Consider the following 25555-nt stretch of genomic DNA (forward strand, 5'->3'; position numbering starts at 1 on the left):
TAAGTTCATGCCACCTCAGGTGTACTGGGGTTGTCTGTGATGTGAAAAAGGTATCATGGGAAAATTATGTTGTTGCTGGGGGAGGTGGTTAAAGACACACACAGACCCTGAAGCATAATTTCAAAGCCAATGTCTCTTGCATGGCCTCAAGCTGTAGGAAGTGCTTCCTCTCACATAAGATGACCTAAATAGTTCCTGAATATCAAAGATCGCATGTCATTTTAGGGGGACAAGTATTTCAGCATTGCACAGATATCACTTTCCAGGGCTTCAGTGGGCTTCACAGCTGGTGTAATCTCCCATCTCCTTACCATACCAGATCCTCTAGAAAGGAGAACCAGTAAGGTAACTAAAAGAGAAGAAGCACCAGAGGAACAGGTAAGGGCCTGTATTCTAGAAAGTGCTACCACAATGAGACATTTCTAAGAATAGGAATGGAAATGTCAGTTGTGTCGTTTGCTAATGTTTTTATTTTGCAGATTGATATTACTCGGGAAATAAATATATAATACAAATTCGAAACACACAATGGAACATTCTAAATTCAGAAATAACTCAAGCTATACAGTGCTTTTATAAGCAGAGTGGCTTAATAAATTTGCGAACGCAGCACACATCAGGAGAGTAGCAATGTAAAGCAGTCGTCAAGGCTCTGTACTCGTAAGGAAAAGCATGGGTGAAAACCCAGAGGAAACGAGGTGCCGTACTCGAGTAGTGTACTTCACCCTAATTGGTCCGATAAAATACCCGGTGGTATCGTGTTCCGTTGTGTTCTCTTATCACAGGCTTTGTTTCACAAAAGCTTTGCTTTTTACCTTAAATTTGAAGTTCTTCTGCCGAGATATTGAGTATTACTTAATGTTTTCGACACAAAAGCAAAAATTGCATACATATATTCTATGAAGCATTATTTTCCGGAATATTTTTAATTAAAAAACGTTAATAATCAAGTATTTCTAGTATTCATATTATTATTAATACAATCGCTGAGATGTTCAGGAATACTTCTAAAGGTGCTTTAAAAACAATTACTTCGAAATTCTCATTTTAAAATTCAAATTAACCAAAACGTTCCCGGACCTTCCATCCTCATGCTCCACACACCAGCAGCTAAGATGACGACGGTCTGTCTTGAGGTTTTGTAGCTGACAACGTTGCCCGGATGTTGCCCTCAATTGGATGATGTCCCGGATGTTCCTTCATTTTAGCCGTGGAGCAAAGATGGCTGTCTCTTTTGGGTTTTAGTTGGAGGAGGAAGAAAATAACACTGAAAAAACTGTAAAATATTTGAAAAGCTTTTCAGAAAAGGATCAAATCGTTTTATAAGTAAGGAAAAAACGCAAGGTATAATTGTAAATGAAGGAAATAAGTGAAACTGAGACAGGACTGTGATTTTTTTCTATCGGAATAACCCAACACAACATAAAAACAACGCGGAGAAATATTTTAAAAGTAAACAGAACGTTTCTTTAGCTGTTTTGTTTTCGACTTGGCTCAGCAAATACAGGTCAATCTGGGCAGTAAATATGATTATATTTTTGTTTTTGTTTGGCTTTTTGCGACATGTAAGTTTCAATTAACGACTGAAGAAAGGTGTATCGTTTCAAACGCCCAGAATTATTCTACATTCGTGTCTTTGAGATTTTCTAGGTTAAAATATACCTGCACGTCAAATAAATGTACAGGTAAGTTTATATTTAAATGTATATTTCTTATTCTGTTGTAGTTGTCATGGCTTTCGTGTCAGGTTTTATAGATTTAAGGGCTATAACGAGCCATACAGTGTGTTGTGTACAGTGGAATGTCGTTATGTGTTCAAAAGCTTTGGCGTCTACCCCTTTCGCAGTATGTGCATTATAGCGACTTTTCTTAGAATCATTTACATTCGATTGTTTTGTTGGCAGTGGCTGAGAATGGAAGTCGGATATTTCGACAGATCAGGGGGGAAGGTCTCTCGTGAGCTTGATTTGGTAATGGGGGTAGAATTATCCTGGACTGTAATGTGCACACGACTCTTGCATCACGACTGAACGGGGGAGACCCGACCTGTTCCTCGGGTCATACGTTAAAAGAGTCAGCTAGTACATCGTCTCCAGGGAAGTGAGGTGGTTGAGCATTTGGGCAGGTCGGGGTTTATGCCGTTTAACGAAGTGCCGTGTTCGGATTTTTCGTCATAGGAAACACATGCAGTATGAATCTAAACATCATGGCGTATATTAAACATACATGTAGTGGCGTCATTTATGCGTAAACTGGACTGTTAATACTGTACTGTTATAAGTATACTGTTGTCTTACACAGAATTAAGACGTGTTAATGCAGCTAATGTTACTGTATACATGAATAGGATATACATGAAATATAAGCACTATTAACGAAAAACGTGACTTCCGCTTGACAGAGGTAGATAATTACATTGCTTGACTCTGTGTCATCGTACACGGTGTGAATTTTAATTTTCTAATTATAATCAAACCAAAAAAGAGACTAAAAAATTGAATGACAAATGGAACCTGTCTTGGTTGCCACTGTTTTGTACTCCACCAGAAGCACCAGTATGTCATGCATCTTCCTAGTCTGAGAAAAGGAGCTGGGTCGTTCTGTAGGATCTGTAGGATTCATGCTCATCACCAGGCAGCAGCCAGCTGTGAAATGCTTCTAGGATGGTGTGATGCTAATTTCAGAATTCAGGCCTATAATTCATGGCAATTCCTCTGTACCGAAGAATGAGATAAAAACAGGCTGGGTTTGGGTGATTGATCAACAGTGACTGGCCCTGGGTTCAATTCCAGACCTGAGGTTCTTGCCAGGTTCTCTGGTTTCCTCCCACAGCCCGGAGACATTGCGAGTCTGTGTCTGCCCTGTGATGGACCAGCATTCTTTCCATTGTGTATTCACATCTGCACTTTGCACTTTTTGCATGGTCTGCCAGGTTTTTTTCACACTACTACATATTTATTGTCCCACAGCATTCATTTTTCATATTGTTATTATTTATTATGTTTTTAATGTACTGTCTGCATTGTGTGGTGTTGTCTGTTGTACCGTGTACCAAGAGACATAATTCATATTCAGCACGAATAAGAAGGTACAGTGTACTAGTACCTATGGCAATAAACTCCTCTACTACACTCCTGCCTCACACCTGTTGTCTTGCCAGTATAATAATAATTGCTTACACTTATATAGCGCTTTTCTGGACTCCCCTCCACCACCACCAATGTGCAGCCCCACCTGGATGATGCGACGGCAGCCATAGTGCGCCAGAACACTCACCACACACCAGCTATCAGTGGGGAGGAGAACAGAGTAATGAAGCCAGTTCATAGATGGGGATTATTAGGAGGCCATGATTGGTAAGGGCCAATAAGAAATTTGGCCAGGATGCCAGGGTTACACCCCTACTCTTTTCGAGAAACACCCTGGGATTTTTAATGACCACAGAGAGTCAGGACCTCGGCTTTACATCTCATCTGAAGGACGGCGCCTGTTTACAGTATAGTGTCCCCATCACTATACTGGGGCATTAGGACCCACATGGACTGCAGGGTGATTGCCCCCTGCTGGCCCCACTAACACCTCTTCCAGCAGCAACCTTAGTTTTTCCCAGGAGGTCTCCCATCCAGGTACTGACCAGGCTCAGACCTGCTTAGCTTAGGTTAGAAATTGCTTGGATGGATGTTACCTTTTTAGCAGTTGCAGTACCTTATGTAAATAGATACGTTTAAGTAGGTGTGTATAGCCATTTAAATTGGTGAGACAGGAAGAAGACTGACAGCCCAGTTCAGGAAACATGTCAGAGCTATGAGGATCAAAAATCTCTCCAAAACGATAGTTCCCTATTTCACCTCTAATGACCATGAGCACTGATCTCTCCGTCTGAGTCCTCAAAGAGGGGTTTCAGAACTTCTATTGCAGAAAGACATCCAAAACCATAATTGTCCTACAGCTTGAATCTTGGCTTCCCTCTTCTCACAAAGACAGACTCATCTCCTTCTAATTCTCTCAATTCATATGAAGTGGCTTTCCACACCTCTCCTCCTGTTCTCCCTCTTTGGACCCTCTTTCTCACCTGCTTTATGTTCTCCTTTACCTTATTTATTTGCTGCTTTCCCTCTCTCCCTCACACCAAAAGAAGGCTCCAAAGTTGAAACTTTTCTTTTTTTTTACCTTTCAGCAGGGAATAAACCTTTACCTGTTCCTTATGTAAAGGAGTAGATGGCCAGTGTCACTTCTGTATGTTAGATCAGTTCCACCTTATTTCGCAGTGTGTTTTTTTCAGTTGGAAATTATTTACAGTCACAGTTGATCTCCATACCCGGTCGACCTGTGATTCATCTTTGAAGAGAACAAAATTCTCACTGTTACATGGCACATCACACTGTCTCCTGCTGCATTGTGACTGGAAAGGAAACATTTGTATGGGTCTGTCTTGTTTTTTGACTGTTTGCATGCAATCAATTTATCTAACTGTTATGGAGCTGTGATGCAGCTCTGTTCCTGTTTAGTGGGAGTTGCTCTCTGTTTTAAGATGTTTACATTAGGATGCTCTACCTATATACAAGTCTGCCTAGGTTGTGGTGCGTAATCTCACATTACATTTTATACAAGTATGATCAATCTGCGTGTTCTACACCTTTGGAAACAATTTGTCATAAAGATTATGACCTGAACTTTCTACTGAATGGCCTCTGTACATGTCAATCAGAAGTGCTATGCATTTTCTACAGCACTTCATCTTTCACAGTGTTTAATTTACATTGGAAATTAAGATAGCATGCAAAAGATTTAGATTTCTTTCTGCTGTATGAGATGGTTAGCCAGTCTTGTATGAAATACTTCCAACAAAATTACTGATTGTGTTTTATCTTAAAAATATGTGACAGTGTTTAATATCAAAATGGAAATACTGGGCTATATAAGGAATTTTAATACTTCAGCCCCGAACGAATAAATATTGTTACAAATGGGGGGTTACAAGAATGGTGAAAGTCACGAATTGACCGAGCGGTTTAGTCAATAAGTGAAATAATTATTCTTTACCCCCAACTTGTAAGTGATTTCCAGCAATATACCTGAGCAGTTGGTATAATTAAAGGCATGTAATTTTTTTGTTCTCTGGCACAGTGTTGTTGAGAGGAGTAATAATTCAGGCACACTTGCTTTAACAAATATTTATTACAGTGCCAATACACAAACTACACTCCACACAACAAGACATACAACACACAAGTTACTCTATGTACAGTATTTACAAACAAGGCGTTTCAGAGGTCTAAGATTCAGAAAACACCAGACTGCTACTAAGCATTGAACTCTTAATGCCTACAGAGGCCACATAAGAGATCAGCTGCCTTCTAACTAAATACAATGCAACCTGCATTTAAATCTCTCTCTCTGCACCCCTGATGCCACAGAATAAATAAATAGGAGCCAATATTCCTATCTATAAAAATGCACCCTAAACAGGAAAGACGTTTCTAACTGAGGTATCTTACGCAGGAAACCCAAGTTCCCTAAAAACACAGAATAGCACGCTCTCTCTAACCAGGTTCAAATACCGAGCTGTAGTCAGATTTGGTTTGGATGATCATGAAGTAGGGGCTCTCGCCTGGCGCAAACTTCAAGCCCGAACTCCTCTCTCTTCTCTGCTTGCGTTTTTCTATGTGCGGTTAATGTGATCTTATATTGTGTGTTTCTGTACTGCTCCTTGACAATCATTAACCTGCAACTTACCAAGGTATACTAAGGTAAATTTAACAATTGTTTCTGCTCCAGGGACCCTCCAGACCTCAGCAAACATCCTCTCTGCTTTGAAGTTAGAAGTGTTTACTCTTCCACATGTCACAAACTTGATCTAAAATCTAAGAGAAACTTCTCCATCACCTAAAGCTGTAACAATAGTTTTATATTTGATTTTGATGTCTAAAGTTTTTAATATGTTGAAAAAAGTACATGGAATTAAAATGTAAAAGGTGGCATGGATTGTTTTCTCATTTGCATTTTCTATTTTAATTTACACACCTGGTATCAAATCCTTTAAAACATAAATTGGGAATAAAATTGTTACCCCCAAAAGTGAAAATGCAGTTTTCCTGTTGAGAGTTTTGAGCTATGTAAAAATTTGTACTAGGGGTTTTCATCTTCTTGGCTCACAAGAAACAGTCAGCTTCTTGTCTTGCTGGACCCTGGTCACATTAGGCACATGCACCTGCACATGGAACAAGGATCACCCCTGCTCTGACCCAGATAATGCTTCCATATGGCAGTCATTTTAACCCAGGTCACCACAATCTGGGGTTGGATTGCCAGTGAGAAAGGGGCTGTAAAATGCAGGAAAGAGCATGGCTATGGAATGCCTTGGCTGTCCTATCTAAAATGCCACGTGGACTACTAGTCACATAATTTCTGGGAATGGTTTCAACATGGTGTTGAAAAAGAGTGACACAGGTCACATTTCCTTCATCCGATTTCCTTTCTCAATTTCCCCAAAATAAATACAAAGCATATATCTTAACGTATAGGCCTGAAAATGTAAACTTTATTCCCTTAAAGAAAAAGCAGTCAGACCCACCTAAATTTCTCTGGATTTCAAATTACCTTGCTTTAGGAGAGAAGAATTGCTGTATAGTCATTAATTGGAAGATATTAAAAATTCCCTTATCCTGTCTTTCAGAGACCCCATTGGAAACCAGAAGAACGAGGAAGGAGAGTAAATGAAGAAATCTGAGTGGCTGCCAGCAGTGATCGATTAGGCCACTCTGCATGCTAAAAGGAAACGCGCTCTTACGGCGTCCAGCTCCACCCAAAGTGATGACCTCGCAACCGCCTAACAATCAAAACCAGCACAACACTAACCATTCTCCGCACTTGCTGATCACCAGGAACCTCACCACCAACCCAGGCAGATCTCACAGCCACGCCCGCGGTCCATCAGACTCTCACACGTCCTATAGCTCCAGCTCCAGAGTTTCTGCCATGGGGGGTGTGGCGTCAACCTCCACACCTGGCAGTGGACGCGGGCCATCATCTCGGAGAGCACAGACTGGCAGGTTTGAACCCTGGCCTGAGGAGGCAGTGGACAGTGCCTATGGTCTGTACTCTCTGCATAGGATGTTCGACATTGTGGGAGCCCAGCTCACACACCGCGATGTCCGAGTACTGTCCTTCCTCTTTGTGGATGTAATTGACGAATACGAGCGCGGAGGCATCCGCAACGGTCGAGACTTCTTCCTAGCCCTGGAGCGGCAGGGGAGGTGCGACGAGACTAATTTCAGACATGTTCTGCAGCTCCTGAGGATTATTACCAGGCACGACCTGCTTCCCTACGTCACGCTAAGGAAAAGACAGACTGGTGAGTCTGTGTCTCTCTATACGCTCTTGTGAACGACACCATTGGGTGGGATACAGCTTTGAAAGTTAAACGTTTCTGGAAAACATCTTGAACCAGTGATGAGATTTTGCATTGCTTGATAGTAAAGCTGTTTTTATTACGAATCCTGTTACCCAACAGTAAGTCTTAATACTTGTATAAAGTGTGCATAATTTTCAAAATGTGCATAAGCACTGACCATTTAAAATTTAAACTGAAATATTCCATGATGTAAGATTATTCATACTTGCCATACGTGGTACAGATCCACTTGTGATTGTGCTCCAAAATAAACCTTCACAAAATTTACATTGTTCTGATATGTGTATTTCTGAGCCCCCACCAAAAATCATATAATATGACGGTAAAGTTAGTTTTTTTCATCTATTTTACTTGTTCTAGTTTATATATGCCCAACTCGTTTTACAAAATTAATTTATTTCTTGTAATTCGCTTGTATTTGTGAAAGTACATACAGTAAATGTGAAATACATTTCTCATTACTGACATGTAAAACCTTCCCATTCATCCCTTCATTCTAAAAAAATCACCCAATACATATTTTAACCTAACAGAGCGTAGACTCGTCTAATTAAGAACACTATTGGTTATGATAATTACCCTATTTATCCTAGTACAATAATTACCAAGATAAACAGACAAGTTGAAAATATCTGAAGCAGACGCACTGAGAAACTGTTTTAGGAGGACACAGTATAAGGATGGTGTCTTTTGTTTGGCTACCAAGGACACACCTTTGTTAATTTTGCGAAAATCTCTTCATGAGACTCACAGACAACTGTGATGGTGAAAATGTTTAAACCAAAGGATGGGTGCATATATATCCACATACTTATTTAATGCCAGTAGTGTTTTTGCCATGTGTTGTTGTTCAGAGCCCAGTGGTATGGTTTACACACAAACCTTTCATTATGTCAGTGGACACTGCACGTCAATGACGTTGGTACAAATGATTGTACATATAGATGAAAGGTGTCTTTACATGGCTTCTATCACAATTTTGTGTCATTGTATTGTTTTTGGTGTTTATTTTGTTCTGTGTTTTGGCTTTATGAATATTAAATGTTTTCCAGCAGTGTGTATTCTCCTGTAAGTTGATTCCCAAGCCAAGAATCTTATTGGCATGGAAGTGCATGTCCATATCTTGCTGGTATCTGTTCTGTTGTTTTTCTTCTCATGTACAGAGTACAGAGTGTTTAAAAACCTTCCACCATAATGTGTTAGCAGCAAATCAAATGTAGCTCTGCAAATGGATATACTGTGGTTAATTCGCAAAAGGGAAATAAATTCCGTTGTTTTAACATTGCTAATGTTCCAATATTTACATCTATCTTTTACAAAACAGAAAGATAGTGAATCAGACAGTTCAGATAACTTAAGTTTACCTCAACTTTCTAAACCCAACCATTTTTAGTATGTCTCTTAAAAATGATTTACAAATAATTATTTTCCCTTATGAGATGTATAGGAAGAATTTGTTTTTGTTTTAATAACTAATAGAATTTCCTGTGGTTGTGAAATATAAATTTGCACAGAGCCACTCTGCTTTTCTTCTTAAATCTGCATGAGATGCCATTGTTTAGCTTATACAGTAACACACTGTTCACATGCTGCAGCTCTTATTTGGCCTGAATTTTCTGTGCGTTTCTGAATGTTTGCAGTGTGTCCCGATCCAGTGGATAAGTACCTGGAGGAGACGTCGGTACGCTACGTTTCACCCAGAAGTGCTGGAGAGAACAGGGGGGCTCCATCTCAGCGAAGGACGGGTAAGCAGCACCTAAAAACGTCCAGTGATTCTTGTTAGGAGTGATCCACCACAGTAAGACCGTGAGTAAATATCAGACCACCCAAAATCACCTAAAGAAAACAAAGATGAATTCTTTACTCTTTTTTCTGATATGCAATGAAAATCTGATAAGTTTATCCTGTGTATTTTGTAAAGGGAAATGTTTGCCTACCACAAAATCCGAAGAACCAACATTTTTATACTTACCATTGTGGTTGCTGCAAGTATTATAAAAGGGCTAGTTCATCTCATAAAGGAAAAGTTTCCAGACATGGTGAATATCATCAAAAATCTATTGTGAAAATAAATGTTGTTACCAGTTTATTTGCATGTCTGCTAAGGGTTACTTCTTTCTTAATGTTACTACAATTACTTATTCCATATTGAGAATTTTTTTTTCATAATCAAAAACATCTGTGTTTTTGTGTGTCTTGTGTAGCAGTGGATCTCAGGTGAGACCTTACTGAAGCTTTTCACAGCAATCAGCCTTTATATGCTGCTTATAAACCTTTATCTCATTTTCAAGCTGAACTTCTCAATTGAGAACTTAAAAGAGACTTTGCATGATCCCCCTATTGGGTATTTCTATCCTTATAAATATTACTTCACATCATGATAAAGTCTTGTTATAAAGAAAATGCTAACGAATGGTGTCTGTGCTTTTTTATATTACTATCCATATTACAAAGAGTGACATTAGCCTCTGAATGGTGTTCTTTAGGTGTATGTTTAGCACTAATTCTTGGATTTAATGAGGAACTTATAAGCCATTTATGAAATGACGCAACATTTTAGGGAGACAGACTTAAAGAACACCCGAAGAAGGCTCCACCGCCGAAACGTTGCATTTCCTTTCTTCTCTTTTCAGGATGGAATAAACCTTTACTTGTTCCTTTGCAGACTTAAAGAACAGCAGCTCAAAGTAAAATAAATCCCATGTTACCTTTTTGGGTTTTTTTAGGCACACAACCACTCATCTGCTGCTCCCCAACAGGCCCTCAGGTGTGCTCAGGCAGAGGGAAACCCACCTCTAGTGCCCCCAGCAGGAAGAGGAAGAGAGCTCACAGTGCCACAGATTGTAGGGAAAAGCAGACCTGTGGTAAGATATCACCTAGTGATACTCGTTTCTGGTCCTTTACAGCCAGTGCGTCCTCTGGATTCTTTTTCACCGTTGCTCTCAGTGGCTTAATTGAATCAGGAGTGTGGCCTAATTACGTCAGGTTAGCATGAACTTTAAGTTTAAAACATATCACCAGGAGGTTCTCCATACGATTATTGTGGAATGATCTAATGTGTCTGGTACTGCCATTTAGTAAGGTCTTTATGTGATATTAGTCAGCTTGACCAATTGCATACATATTGGATTAACTAAATCAGTAAGAGAGGATTTAGATATAAGGAAAACTAGGAGATCTTGCTGTTTTCCAGGATAAGAATAAAATCTAATACAACATCATTTATTTTTGTCAGTCATATTGCATGCCATGAACATGAATTGCGGAACGAGACAATCACAGGGATAACAGATTATCACCAATATCATGCTGTCACAGGTGCCTAAGTAACTGCAGGGAACTTTGAGCAAGAAGGCAAACCAGACACCCTGGATACTGAAGTCAACCTTGACAGTGCTCACCCAGTTATCTAGCACTTCTCAGTGAATCCTGAAAACATCTGGTTAATGACATATCTTAAATAATGCATTCATTCGACCAACTGCATGCATCAAAGAATACCAACAGGCCATGTTAACTTTTTTGTGCTTGATTGAAGCATGGAACACATTTTTTATCTGTATTTATTTTAAATTGATCAGCATAGTTCTTGGCTAACTACTCACTTTTCTGCTATTGCAGTGCTGTTCATCAGACCCAATCTAAAACATCATATTGCAATGCTACCACTTCAACTATTCCTTCAATACAGCTAATAAACTAGATGCCATAGTTTGTCATTTTCTGACAACTATTGGCATGTTAAGCCTATTTTGTACAATTGATGTGTGTCCTACTTAATGCTTTTTTGCTGGATATATTGCTGATCTATATTTGCTTGTGAACACTCTAAGATGAACCAAGCAAATTAAAATAATTTACAGAGAGCACTGTCAAAATGTCTTCTATTTTAATGTGGCATTGGAAGTTTTGGGCAATGGAAACTTTCTACCCAGATAGTTTATATGGCAAATCTCATCACTTAAATGTCAATATAGGTGAAACGCACTGCCTGTATATCATTTATTGGGCTTAGCTGGGAGTGGTTTTGTGTGGTGGTATATCAGCATGGGTGAAAACCCATTTCTACACTGTCATTTTCAGTAAATGATCTTTGTCATGGTAAGATTTAATCCTCCACAACAGCATACATTTAATTTTAACAGAAAGTTTAGGAAATTGATAAATTGTACCTTTTCAAAATGGAATATAATGAAATTATAAGCAGAGAGGATGATTCAGCTACACTTTTCTGTTTACTGGGAATTCTTTAAAGGTTTAAGAATGTAAATTATCTCTCACTTCTAACTTCTTCCAGACATCAGACTGCGAGTGCGTGCCGAGTACTGCCAACATGAGTCAGCCCTCCAGGGCAATGTCTTTTCCAACAAGCAGGAGGCCCTGGAGCGCCAGTTTGAGAGGTTCAACCAGGCCAATACAATCCTCAAGTCCCGGGACTTGGGCTCCATCATCTGCGACATCAAGTTCTCGGAACTAACGTACCTGGATGCCTTCTGGAGGGATTACATCAATGGCTCACTGCTGGAGGCCCTCAAGGGTGTCTTCATCACCGACTCCCTGAAGCAGGCTGTAGGCCATGAAGCCATCAAACTGCTTGTCAATGTAGACGAGGAGGACTACCAAGCAGGCCGACGGAAACTACTACGCAACCTGATCATAGGGGGCACTGGAGCAAGAGAAGCCTCCTAGGAGACAGTCAACCAGAATTCCCTTGGGTGTACATATATAAATAACATTTACAGAACCGCTCTGTGTGTGTGTGAGTGCGCGCGAGTGTGTGTGAGAGTTGGTGGATGACCAAGACAGACTGGAGTTCTTTGAGAGGGATTTTGACGTAACGGGAGGTAACTTTCAACATACTTTTATTTAAGGTGTTCAGACAACATGTAAGGCATTTACAAGGAATTAAACGGAACAATACATTTTGCAGTGGTGTGAATAGAACTAGAATATTACTGAAGACTGAGCTCTCATGTCTATTAACTTTAGAAGTCCTTTCAGTAGGATCTACACTTTTCCAACTGTGTAAATCTTGTAAAGCTATACATTAGTCTGATGCATGAAATACAGTACATGCAGGGTGGGGCATATAACCTGTGCTTACCTCTTGTTTCCCCACATACCTCAAATTCAGTTGACCTCCTTTAAAGTTTATAACAGTAATACGCACATGTCTTGAGTAATCACAGCCTTGCATGTTTGCTAGGTATCGTAAAATCCATGATGGAAAAAATATCTGGACTCAACTCGGGCTATGATTCAGTCTGGTCATGTAGAGCTCAGGTCCCAAGAAATTCACAAGTCCTTCAGAAGCAGGAATGGATGTTACTGCTTTAGAATAAAGTAAGCCTTTTGCTCTTGTTCTTGGATTGTGAATAATTAATTGCAAAAAATCTTACATTGTATGCATTGGTCTGCAGAACCTGAAAATTACACCTTTGAGCTCAGGCAAGCTATTGTAGTGTGGCCATTCCGTTGTTACAAGTAAACGTTTTTCTGTATGGCCATCCAACCCACCATAACTCAATGCTACATGGTAATACTTTGTAAATGAATAGTTTAATAAAGGAAACATGGTATTGATATTCTAGCATAAGTAAGAAGTGATGAAAATATTCATTTATAAAAAAACAAATTCTAAGACAAGCCAGAAAACACACAGATTCCTCTGCTATTCCATAATCTAGGGATATGGAGGTTTTCTAGAAAAAGTTAAATAAGGTAATCTTTGCTACAGCTTAAGTGCTTTCTTTGAATTAATCTTATTATTTGTAGCATTAACCTTATATAATCTAATGTGTGGGTTATTTTTGACAGATTTTAAATGTCTTTTGAAAACTGAAGTTGTTGGAAAGTTACCTCTTGTTTGTAAGCCTTTAAAGATGAGTTTGTGTCCCATGTACAGTTGTTTGACAGTTTTGGAGTGTTTCATGGAGCTGTTACTATCTGAGCTTGTAGTGAAAGTATCGGATCATACAGCAAATTTGTATATGATAGTATCATTGTGAGTTCCTTCTAAAGAAGGCAAACCCCCCTCCTGTTTGTTGAAATCTTTCTCAGCTTTATTAAAGATTGTTCAGTTTAGTCCTGTTTGTACAGCTGATTGGTTGTAAAGCAGAGAATGTCAGTCAAAATAAGGAAATGGAGCAGAATCATATTCAGAGGTGTCCTTTTATATTCTCTTTATGCTGTTCATGACTACATGCATTAACTGGTTACGTCAGTTAACAAGGAATCAGATTTTCTTTTTTTCTTTATCAATTACATTATACACATGAAGATGGTAAGGTTTTGCATCCTTAATCTGAATGATGGCTGACAACCTCTTGGAGAACTTGAAGGTTTCTCCAATTTGCTTGAATGTAGCTGGCCAGAGGCATCCTTTAGTAGATTCTGGTGAGTCCTGTTCTGTGTGCTTCATTGCACTCCAGAGATCAATGTTTCTTTTGCACATGTTCCTTTATCCCTTTCAAATAGAATAGGTGTTTGTATTAAAGCACATAGCGCGATGTGTATGAGGAATAACTGTACACTGTCTTGTTCTCAATAGCTTGTAGTCTTGAGAAAACTGCTTCTTGCTTATGGTGATTGAGTTGGTGACATTCATCTCTGCAGTTGTTGTTTAAATGGACCCCCTAGGCATTGTGCTACCCATGTGCACTGTTATAATTTGCATACATTTTGACTGGGGTAGTTAACAGTGGTGCAGATTAAGATTTTGGCCTTTGTGCTTCATTGGAATTTTTATTTAATTTCTGCACTGAAAACGTTTTTGTATGGTTTTAAATTATAGAATGTTTTGGTTTGACTTCAAAAGAAGCTTTGTTGTAATTTGTGAAATAGAGTTCATGAGTGTACAGCAGCTCTGTTTTGTCCATTTTAAAGTTTAGGTCACTACTAAAGATGGTACTTAATTTATTTTAATAAGGTGAAACTTCCAACATAAGTAAACATTATTTTTTATTACATGTGAATCAGGTAGAAAGAGCATGTATTAATGCCTGTAAAAAGAACTGTATAGTGTTATATCTTGAAATTGTTAAATATGCTTTTTTATTAGTGCTAAATCCTTTCAAAGAACAGCTGCACCCCATGTAATTCTAATTGTGGATATTTTTAAACATCAGAGCTATGGTCAGACTGTGCCTTATTTCAGTAGTTTTGCAGAATAGTGTCATAAAATCCCCTTTAGAAATGAGCTATGGTTTCTAAATTGATCAATGGGTCATTCATTTCAAATGAATGCCACACATCGTGCAGAATCTCTGTGATCAGAGCATGAACAAAGAGCAAAAGTGGGAGTCCAGTAACGCAACTTGCATATTGGATGATTACGAAGAGCATTATGCTTTTAACTTCGTGTTTCAAAACTCATTTCCTTTAAATGGAACTATCTGATATGTACAACGACCAAATTGAGAAACATGTCTTCTCAACACAAAGAATTAACATTTTATGTGTGTGTATATATACACCGTATACTAAGGCATTAAAAACACAAAGGCTATTGGTTCCAGTATTCTCTTGTTGCATTTGTAACACCTTTCAGTACAGCATATGTTCACGGCATTCTATTTCCTAGACCTTAGGTTAGGTAAGGCTTGTATTGAGCAGTTCATGCAGATTCACTATGAGTTGCATTTTTTATCTTTTTTTAAAGACTCAGCTATGTGGGATAGAGATGGTGGTGCTCACTGTACATTGATATTGTAGGACCTGGTTTCAGCACATGAAGAACCCTGTTATATCTTGACACTGTAGCCGTGGACAGATGTTTGCACACTACAGAATGCCAGTATCATTGGCGAATTCTAATCCTACTAAATAAACCAGTAAGGACAATAAAAACTACAATGTATTAACAGTGGGCACCTATATTTACAAAGCGTGTGTATGGAGGTGTATACCTTTATCCACAATTGTGTAAAGCCTCCAGAAGAAATTCAAAAGCTAGTAGGGAGCTTTTTAATTTTTATGAATTCTCTTAACTTTTGTTATTACAAGAGGGAGTTGTCCAGCCAATCTTATTTACAGACTGTTATATTAATATGTCTTGAATAAGGCGTTTTAAGTTTGTTTAAATGTGATGGATTGCTCCTGTCACACATTTTGATGTAGACATAGATGGAGAACCTTGAATGGCCTGAACTAGGAAAATGGACCTATAGTATTTTTACTTTAAGAGTGTGGAGTTGAATACCTGGGCCAGCTGTTGAAATAGGATATTTTAAAGCAAAATTCTTTTTGGACAAAATCATTAAAATGTTCTGCTTCTGTTATCTACAGTCCTTGCTTTCATGAATTGAAAGTCCAACCCCTTTGCTTAATAGTTTCAAAGACCTGCAAAAGTAATATAAATATGATACCCAGTACATTTAACTTTAAACCATCTTTTTACCATGTAATGCTGCCTTGAAAGAACCTGAAGTCAAAAGACTGTCCTCAGTCTGATCTGTAATTGAACAGCAAAGCATTGCAGTGACATGAAAGAATGTACAGGGACAGACCGCGATCAGTTTTGTTGTAATGTATGCCTGGGACACTTCTCTTTAAAGACTTTGTATGATTGGAGTTGAGAATTTCACAAAATTATACTGAAAATGGTGTGAAGGCTCCTTCTGTCTGGTTGCAGCAGTTATCCTAAGATGTAAAGAAAAAAAAGACTTGATGTTTGATATATCCTCTAGGTAAAAACACCAATGAGAAAACCTCATCAAACTGTCAACCCCCTGGCCAGTGAGCCAGAGCACCCTGCTTTCCTTTATGTATAGCTTGTGATATAATAAAATCGCAAAATAAAACTAGCCCAGAAGTCTATGCTTGTATTGGTTCAGCTACAAATGAGGAAGGACACACAAATTAAAATGAACATGTAAAACATTTTTCTTCAAGGGGGATCTGTATTTTTTTTAAAAGTCTTAAAGGCGTTTAAAGAAGTTGCAACAGTACTTCTAGAAAATATAACAAACATGATGGAATCACATGCTAAAATTGTGTATGTACTCACGACTGTGGCCACTAACTGGCACTGGTAGTTTTTTCATCCTCTGCTGAATTACTAGTTGTGTGGTTTTTCCATTGTTCACTTTAACTGTACGGAGTATGGATCAGAATTTTATTTTAATTTTATTTCAGCTTTTCAGGAAGCTTTCCCTTTTTGGCATTAATTACTACTGAAAGCCATTTAGCTGTGGAATCTGAAACACTTCCTACTCAAAACTGAGTTCAGCTCAGGAGAATTTTGCACTTACAGTAGGTGAGCAGATTACTCAACATTGGTCATTATACATCCATAATCCATATAATACATGCTCTCTATCTTCACTTTGAGTTACAGTAGATTATTTCATTCATTGGGAACAGCAGCTAAACTGAATAAGAGAAACTAGATTAGGAACGCAAGCAATCAGTGCTTTTAAAAGTGTTACAAGGAAAGATTGATCACTTGAACTGGCATATATGGTTCCTGTAAGCAGTTGTATACCATGTGAATCCTTGGAATTGCTGTAATAATTATGTTAATTATTGATGTCCATCTAAAACAATATAAACAGTGAATGAAAATAAAATTATTGACCTTTGAAAGACATCAGCATACAGTAATACTACACGCAGAGAAACTAGGTTCTGCTAAGCTAAAAAATAAGTACAGTATATTGTTATTGTTTTTAGTAGCTCACCTTTAAACTTTTCTTCCTTGAGCAAACTATAGAATTTGGTTTACCTCACTTTCATATTATAAAACATATGAGCACAACAGACCTTGAGTAGAAGTACACTTTTACTTAACCTTTTTAAATTTTTGTGAATTTTGAACTCCAAACCTCCTAACTCCAAAATGTCACAAAATGCAGCAGACGTGATTGATTACTTTATGATGCACAATTGATTACTTTATGAAGTTTTAGAAGTCCCCCCACCCCTTGCTCAGTTTGCTTCAGATGTGGGCTTCTCTGCAGTTGGTGGCAGAAGTGAAGCCTCCCGTTGAGGAGAGTCCGTCTTCTCCTGGGTTGCAGGTCGGGATGTGGCAGGTGCTTCTTCAAGACTCGGAGGTCTCGGTGAGGCTTCAGGCTGCTGTATTTCTTTTTGGTTAATTGGAGTTTGCTAAACGGAGATAACACCCAGTAACTTACAATTAATAAAGCTGGATTGGGTCTTCGGACATTGGTCATAATCAGCTGTAAGGCTATTTTAAATTCAATTATTCTGTGTTGAAATTGCCTAGAATAATTAGAAATGACATTGCAATCAATAAATTGATCTTCCTCTTTAAAGCATTTGAACTGTCTGCAGTTGGACTCACTTTAAAAGGTGCAATTTTGTATTTTTCTGGCTCATTAGTTGCATATGAGCTACATATTTTCTGCAGAATTATTGACTTTTCACAAAGTGGAATTTTCAGATGGTTCTGTTCTCAGCATTGTGAAAAGCTCTAATGTTTATTCTCATAACTCCTAGAGGTTGCTTGTTCTTAAAACAACAATGAATCAACTGGGAATTGATTCAAAGCAAGTCATTGAGAGTAGCATGAAAACCAGTGGACACGGTCAGCAGTGAACTATCTCTGGTTTATATTGTATTTCATTCTACTTATTACTTGGAAAGAATGTATTCTGAAAAGGCTTTGTGGATCAGAAAAAGACTAGTACTTGAAATTGTATTTTGAGGCCGTACTGGATCCAATATTCCTTTGTTGTGTTTTTAATACCTCTCTGAATTTACTGCTGCAGGCTGCTTTACAGTGGCCATGCCCTGCCTGGAAGTGTCTTCCTAGAAGCTACTTGGGGTAGAATTGTTAGCAAGGCAAATAAAGAACATAAGCAGAAAAACAGAGTAAAACAAGTTCAGTGCATCAACAAAATGGCTGGAACTATTGTTTCAACTAGTTGTGTCCTAACTCCATTTGTTCCAACCATCAAAGTTTTATTTAAAATCAACACCACTTTATAATGTGTTTAAACAAAGTCATAATTGGCTTGTAGTTAAGAAACTCATTCAGCACTGCAGAAAATGCTACTTTGACACAATCAGCTATGGATAGGATTCCCAAAGCAGTCACGCACTGTTGGCTGAAGTGAGTGGACCAGGCTATCCTCAACTTCCCTTGCCTACACATCACCCATATAGTGTTGCAATAGTGCAGGTTTCTGAGTTAACCGTACAAGATCTTTATCCCTCTCATGCCCACACAAGAGTGAAAACACTCAAGTCAAGTTAATCAACAGCTGAAAAACTAGTGATTCTAAAGGGGGAAGGGCGAAGTTTATAAAAGAAAAAGTTCTGAGACCTGAATTTGATTGTGGGGTTTATTTACGTACCATGAGTTTCCAAACGCTTGGACTCTCGATGACTCCCCAAACCAGGTTCGGAAAACTTTGCCTTAAATGCTTGTGAAATCCAAGCAATTGTTTATTTTAGCTCTGTGTATTGGTGCAGAGGGATTCAATGCTCTTACCGGGTCTTTGTTCATTTTTTCTTTCTCGGCTCTGCTGTTGGTGCTGAAAGAATTCCTTTCTACCCAGGTTCTAAGTTTTGCAACGCCCTCTTCTGACCTGGCAGTGTAATTGATGTAAACTGGAGAGATGCGGCGAGGCAGATCCCAAGTTCCCACATATGAGCCCCATGCTGTCTGCTTCTGTACAGAAAAAATATCAGAGGCTTTCACAAATATAACTCCAGCGTCTTTATCAGATCTGTATCATAGAGATCAGGATTTAAACATTAAGTGGAAATGCTTTCACCAAAGAAGTATTGGAGCAGAACTGTGAGACTCTGAAATATAACTCTTCCCAATACTCATAACTTACATTTTAATGCCTGTCAATACATTTTTAACACCAATAACTAGAAAAATAAGTCATAAATCAGAGAGGTTTGCACTCAAAGAATAATGATAATTTAACTATGATTTGCCATAATGTACTGTATATTCTTTGTTACTGTATTTATAGCTTTTAGTTGGTGTAAAAATGTGATACATCATGGCTTCTTCCCAGAACACAATGAACAAAAAAGATAGTATGTACTAGATAAGATATGCAAAGAAATGTTTTCTTTGCTTGATTTTATTCTCAAACTGGGAAAGGGGTCAAAGAAAACCAAAAACAGTCCAATACTTTTAATTGAACAAAGGCCAGGTTGGAAGTGAAGGAAGAAGACCCAACCTTGGATTTTAATCCGTGCAGGAGGTGACCGCGGTCATTGACGATGAATTGAGTGTGTCCATCCAATGTAGAGGGCCTCTGCAGAAACCATAACAGAGGAAAGTAGAGCACACACATTTGTTACAGTACCTACAGTATCTTGACTTTACCTCTCCACCTTAAAGAGGTGAGTTTAGTCCCTATTTTCAGTCACTCACTTTTGTCACAGGCACAATGGACAATGACAATGGAGGTATTGATCTTTGTGATCTGATTTCCATTGTGACCTGCTTTGGTTATGCCTGCGTTACAATGTAGAATGTTAAATATTAGTACTATGTAGGTGTACTTTTCCACAATGCTTGTGATTCACATTTAAGATCAACTTATATTTTTTACAGTTTGGGGTTTGTTCAAGGCTAAATAATAACATTAACATAAATATTTTGTGTGTTCGGGGGATTTAATGATGTTTTAAACAGTTTAATTGAGAATATTTCAGGGTTAAGTCAGGTTGGATTTGAAATTGGTACTATCAATGTAACCTGAAGGAACAGATATTGAAATGTATAATACTAACTTAACGTGCAATATAGGTTCATACAGAATATAGGACTAAAGTGGCATTAACATCTTAATCTAATGTACAAAAGTTGCAAAAATTGTATTTAAGGATGTTAAATTTGATAGGAAAGCTAACTGTTCCATTAGCCTGGGACCTATAGACATAACGTTGCTGGGTAGGGTTTGCAAAAGACAAAATTTTGAAATTACAATAAACATTTGACTTTTAATGTAACTTACAGAAACTGCCATTAAGAGGGTAGAATCATGATTGCACCAACAGTATACACTGTAGGTTCAGAAATTGAAGATGAAGATGACTAATGTAACATTTTTAGTATTGCAAAAATGATGTTAAATGATGTACAGTATATTACCCTTGTGCTGAATAACATGTTTTCTTGTTAAAAATACAAAAACACTATGTCTTACTGTAGCAAATACTTTGAGATACGCAGCCCTAAAATTTATTACAACTGACTTAAAACAATCACTTGCTTAAGACCTGAAAGTGATGCACAGTATGTGTTTAAGACCCTGTATCCCTCAATGAAGTTGTCCCAGAATTCTAGTGCTAGAAGTTTAGTACACAAGTCATGGAATCATCATAGCACTCCAAAAGCTTGGTAGAATGGTACAACACGCAGAGCAAAAGTACAAAATAACCAGGGAGATTCACCATTGTAAAATTTCTTAAGGGTGAACAGACATGAAAACCTAAAAGCAATTAGGTTTATTACGATATACCTGATATTGGCCTATTTTGGGTAGAACAGCCTGCAGTAAAATCTAGCTACAAATGTAGCTACAGTACAAAAGAAACATGTGGCTAAACATTACATTACGACACACTAACATCTCATACCTCTTTGAACTGTTTGGGTATGGTCCAGCTCTGAAGCTTTTGGGATTTGAAAGCGTCTTCGTACTAGAAAATCAAAGATAGTGCATCGTCGTCATTTTAAAACTAGTAAATCTGCCACTGCCAGTATATATTTTCTTCACTACTGAAAGAAACGTTGTTTTTTTCTTTCTCTCTTTCATTATTCCATTATTAACCTCATATTGTTACTATCAATGGTAATGTATGATTTTCACGTTTAAAAAAATGCTAAACCTCAAACTTTAAAAGAATAAGCGCCTACTCCTATAGATCTATCCTTTCGTTTAAATTATTTTATAAAGAATGTCTGAAGACTGTCTCTATTGCTGCAAATGTAACAAGAAATGACATCTTATCACTTTACAATGTGTTGAGAGGGTTACTTATTAATGACTTCGGTGATTACTCTTCACTATGCATTTCATAGTGTAACGTTACTATCAAGAAAGACACGCTTCCCCGTGGAGTTCCCCTTCTTTTTTTCTGGAAACGTAACACTGCGTTTGGCTGTCAAGGTGACACAAAATGTGACGACAACAGACAAGGTAATTAAATCATGAATTAAAGCTTGCAGAAAATATAGATTCTGAGTATTCTTACCTGGTTAGCTGTGAAGCTCGACGCCATCTTTATGCCTCCGTTTTTGTTTACAAGCGTTTCTTGGCAACCGCTTTTCACAGCCTGTGTAGCGTAAGTACAGTACATGGATATTGAATTTTGTATTTCATTTTTTTAAATGCCAAAATCCAGGTTAAAAAACTCAAAAATATTAAAATAAAAATTTTTCATTCGCACAAGAATTTAAAAGCAGAGTTTTTTTTATGTATTTTAAACTGCTTTAGAGCATGAAATTAACATTGTTTCTTTGTACAGTGTATAAAATATAATAAATCATGTCAAGCTAAAATGTGGTTGGCTGTATGCTGCAACTCGGGAAACTACACTGGATTCCACAAATACACTACTAGAGACAGAATGAGGTTTCAAAAAGTACTCTTTTTGAGATTTCAACTTTAAGAAGCTTAAATATTTAAAATAAACTCTCTGATTTTGGTAAGTGAAAACTTAACTTTCATCCGTCTTCTTAATAGCAAATATAAATAAAAATATTTTGTATGTGACAAACCATGCATATTTTTTGCTCTTTCTTAATGTATGGAGGCGCATTGCTGCTACCAAGGTAAAAAAAAAATCTTTGCCAATTAGACATAACTTTGCACAGACAGTACAGCACCCATATTGGAAGCTATTGATTGCAAACAGACAATACTTTGCATTTCTTCAAAAAAAAACTTTTCTGCATAAAAAGTATACGAAAGTAGTCAAAATTCAAATTGAGGATTTAATTTAAAAAATCTACATAACATTTATCCATTTGAAAACAAATTATATGTTTCATTCAGGTTTTGGGGCTAGACTAGATTTTACAATTAACCTGTTGGCATATTCATAATCGGCTTCAGTGATAAGCAAAACAATGTCAACAGCACTGAAGTAATGTAATCTATGCTTCTACGGTTACAGTTGTTTCTCAAGGTTAAATACAAATGTAAATCAAAAAAGGGCACTGTGAGGTATGCTACTATGTACTGTATACAGTAGTGTATAATGTCTAATGTTTAAAGTCAGTCCATCTTGAATTTTTGTTTCTTGCATTTCCCACAGCAAAGACATCTGCAAAAAGCTATCATGGTGCCCAGGATGGCCAACAGAAAAGTGAGCGAGACCACAGCCACATCCAGGCAATGGTAAGAATACCAAGGCATCTTATAGGACTCTGTGCGCAGGTGTCCTGCCCCCTTGTTCCTCATGATGTATTCAATCCAGAAGAAGGCATGATCTAAAGGCTTCACGGGCTGGTCCCGATGAAGTCTGGACATCCTCTGCATGTTCAGCCGGTAGGAAGGGTCCTCCAAGACTTCCCGAAGAGCCTGAAGCATGTCAGCAGTCTCCAGGGTCGTGACTTCCAAAACCTTTGCCACCCCTCTGGCCTCCAGACGAACCATGTTATCAAACTGGTCAAAGATCAGAGGGATGCCAACTATTGGCACCCCATGGTAGATGGCCTCATATATACCATTGGTGCCCCCATGAGCCACAAAGACTCTGGTTTTAGGGTGCCCTAAGAGGTCATTCTGCGGCATCCATTTGACCAGTAAGGTGTTATTACCAAGGGTAGAAGGTCTCTCCCCTAGGTGTCTCCAGATGACTTTCTGAGGAAGCTGGGCGAAGGCAGAAGCTATTTTCTCAGTCAGCTCAGCTGGAAGGCCATTGACCAGTGTTCCCAGTGACATGATAATCGCTCCATGTTCTCCTGAGCTCTCAACAAAATCATTCAGATCTGGGGGCAGGGGTTTAGAGGGCTGGCATTGGAAGCCTCCCATGTAAATGACATTGGGCATGGTGGGACGCGGGAACTCAAAGACAAAGTCCACTCTCATTAGCCATAGGTCTGCCCCCTGAATGAGTGAGTAGATGTTAACATCATGGCCAAAGTAGCGATCACATACAACCTGGTAATGAGGTCGGGTCACGAAATGATCAATGTAGAGGCCTATGCCATAGTGGAGAATGTTCTTGGCTCTTTGGATGATGCCCATTTTATCTGACATTCGGGAGCCAATTGTAGGAACATAGGACAGAGGGGATGGGGCAATGGCGAAGTGACCGTCCCCATTTGTGATCCAGCGGACATTAAAGACCAAAGGCAACCGTAGAAAGTAACTCACAAGGACTCCTCCACCAAAACCAGGATCGGTCAAGACTAGGTCAAACTGAGCTTGCTGGAGTCGCTTCATAAGGTGTTTGTCTTCAAACATGGTGAGGACCATTTGTGCGGTCATCCTGTGTGCATCGTTGAGCAAGGAAATGATTTCTCTCTGCAGGGCAATGAAAGCAAGAGGAGAACCTTCTCCTCGGCGAATCTCAATGTTCCTCCGTAGAAACGAAGACATGTAGTCGTGACTTTCCAAGTTCAAGACTTCATTTAGTGGGACGGTGATGGAAGTGTAGTGGGGTGCCTTCTCTGAAATGTACCAGCTTGTGGAGGACCGTATCACAGTCAGGTTATGGCCACGTTCATATAGGCCCAAGAGGAGGATGTTCATGTTTACCCAATGGCTGCCATCCACAGGGAACACCAGAATCCTACCACTTAAACAGCCTGGCACAAACAGAGTGAGGAGGGTGAAGGTGACAGCTGGAGATAGCAGCATTTGTAGTCTAAAATAAATAAGACAGGGATATTTTTAACTCTTCATTTGTTAAAGATTATTAAAGCAGCTGATTAAAATGGTAGTTTAAAGAGGAATTTCAAAACGCAAATGAGATTAAAACAAAAAAATTGTGTGGCCCTTCAAGACAGGAGCTACTGTAACTGCCGTTCTATTCAAATGATTTTACTCAGTTATTACATATCACTGAACTGTCACGGAAGAAAAACACTCAAATGTTTTTTAAGAAAACATAAGTCTGACCTAAGCCGTATGTGGGGCATAGCACAGATTTTTTTTTAAGTACCCAATTTTATAAACTACCTATTCTATTAATGCTCTGTTTTTCTTCCAATATATCTCAAAACCAAGTCATTAAAAATAATTGGAAAACATAGAGGTCTGTGGACTTTGAGATTTGAACTGACTGTCATAGTTAACAATTAAAAGTTTTTCATTGCATGTTGGTGAAGTATTATGCTTTCAAATCTGTGTAAAATCAATTTCAGCTGCAACCATTCACATTCTATTTAAATGGGTTTTGTTCTTAAAAAACAAAATAAAAAAAACACTTAAAAAACACTAAAATGTAACTGGTCTGAATGTAATTGTTGTATTTTTGTTTTGTTCTGTAGGAATACTGTACATGGCTTTCAGGCTTTACTGAATGTTTAACTAAATCAATCTAACATTGCATACACAATCACAAAAAATGTTTTCCGTATAATTTTGACATTATTATGATTAACATAGCATTGATATTTAATTATTGTTAGAATAAAATACAAATACCAAAACCATACTTTTCCTCTACTTATAATCAATTTAAAAAGTTTAAAAAGCAGTTTGAAAAAAACAGAAACAGCACTGTACCTGGTTTCAGTAGTTCCTTGGTGCAAAAGGGACTTATTCTTGAGAAACACAGTCATCACAGAACACCCTGCTCCAATTTGAGGAATATTTTCTAATCTAAATCAAGCAGTTGACAAAGAGTGGAGCACTTTAAGCTGAGCACAGTAAATGTAGTAAATGAACTTTCACCCTTTTTTCTACCACTTCCTTTATTCTGCAGCAGCAAAGAGGATTAGCTGTAGCAAGTGCTCTCTGTTCTGAAATTCCCCAAAGCCCTGGCTCATACTGTTTAAGGTCTCCAGGCAGAATTTGTGGAATCCTCACATTTCAAATATGTATGTTCAATTGTTGGAAAGAAATTCCTCAGAAGAAAAATATTATCATTATACCTGTATATGTGTCTGTGTCAACTGTGTAATACCCAAAATGATGGAAGTCTTGTAAAATAATATCCAGGTTAATATGCTACTACACCGCCAGGACTATT

General features: G+C 38.2%; 3 protein-coding genes across 3 annotated transcripts; 1 reads left to right on the forward strand and 2 right to left on the reverse strand.

Annotated features, from left to right (window-relative positions):
* The first annotated feature begins 1220 nt into the window (after positions 1-1220).
* Positions 1221-16215, forward strand: dedd (death effector domain containing). Its single transcript, XM_088930943.1, has 5 exons — positions 1221-1685; positions 6677-7354; positions 9055-9159; positions 10141-10278; positions 11712-16215. Exons 2-5 carry the CDS (start codon positions 6766-6768, stop codon positions 12101-12103), a joined length of 1224 nt encoding a protein of 407 aa, XP_088787069.1. The 5' UTR covers positions 1221-1685; positions 6677-6765; the 3' UTR covers positions 12104-16215.
* A 79-nt stretch (positions 16216-16294) lies between these two features.
* cfap126 (cilia and flagella associated protein 126) lies at positions 16295-25519 on the reverse strand. The gene is made up of 6 exons (XM_088931190.1): positions 25458-25519; positions 21605-21685; positions 20987-21049; positions 19579-19656; positions 18870-19049; positions 16295-17518 (listed from the first exon to the last, which is right to left on the reverse strand). Exons 2-6 carry the CDS (start codon positions 21629-21631, stop codon positions 17342-17344), a joined length of 525 nt encoding a protein of 174 aa, XP_088787316.1. The 5' UTR covers positions 21632-21685; positions 25458-25519; the 3' UTR covers positions 16295-17341.
* On the reverse strand, positions 22334-25531 carry ugt5e1 (UDP glucuronosyltransferase 5 family, polypeptide E1). The gene is made up of 2 exons (XM_088930732.1): positions 25090-25531; positions 22334-24226 (listed from the first exon to the last, which is right to left on the reverse strand). The coding sequence occupies exons 1-2, from the start codon at positions 25143-25145 to the stop codon at positions 22630-22632; spliced, it is 1653 nt and encodes a 550-aa protein (XP_088786858.1). The 5' UTR covers positions 25146-25531; the 3' UTR covers positions 22334-22629.
* Positions 25532-25555: the final 24 nt, after the last annotated feature.

The sequence above is a fragment of the Atractosteus spatula genome, chromosome 2 (assembly GCF_055471065.1).
Source record: "Atractosteus spatula isolate fAtrSpa1 chromosome 2, fAtrSpa1.hap1, whole genome shotgun sequence".
In the NCBI taxonomy this organism is placed as follows: Eukaryota; Metazoa; Chordata; class Actinopteri; order Semionotiformes; family Lepisosteidae; genus Atractosteus; species Atractosteus spatula.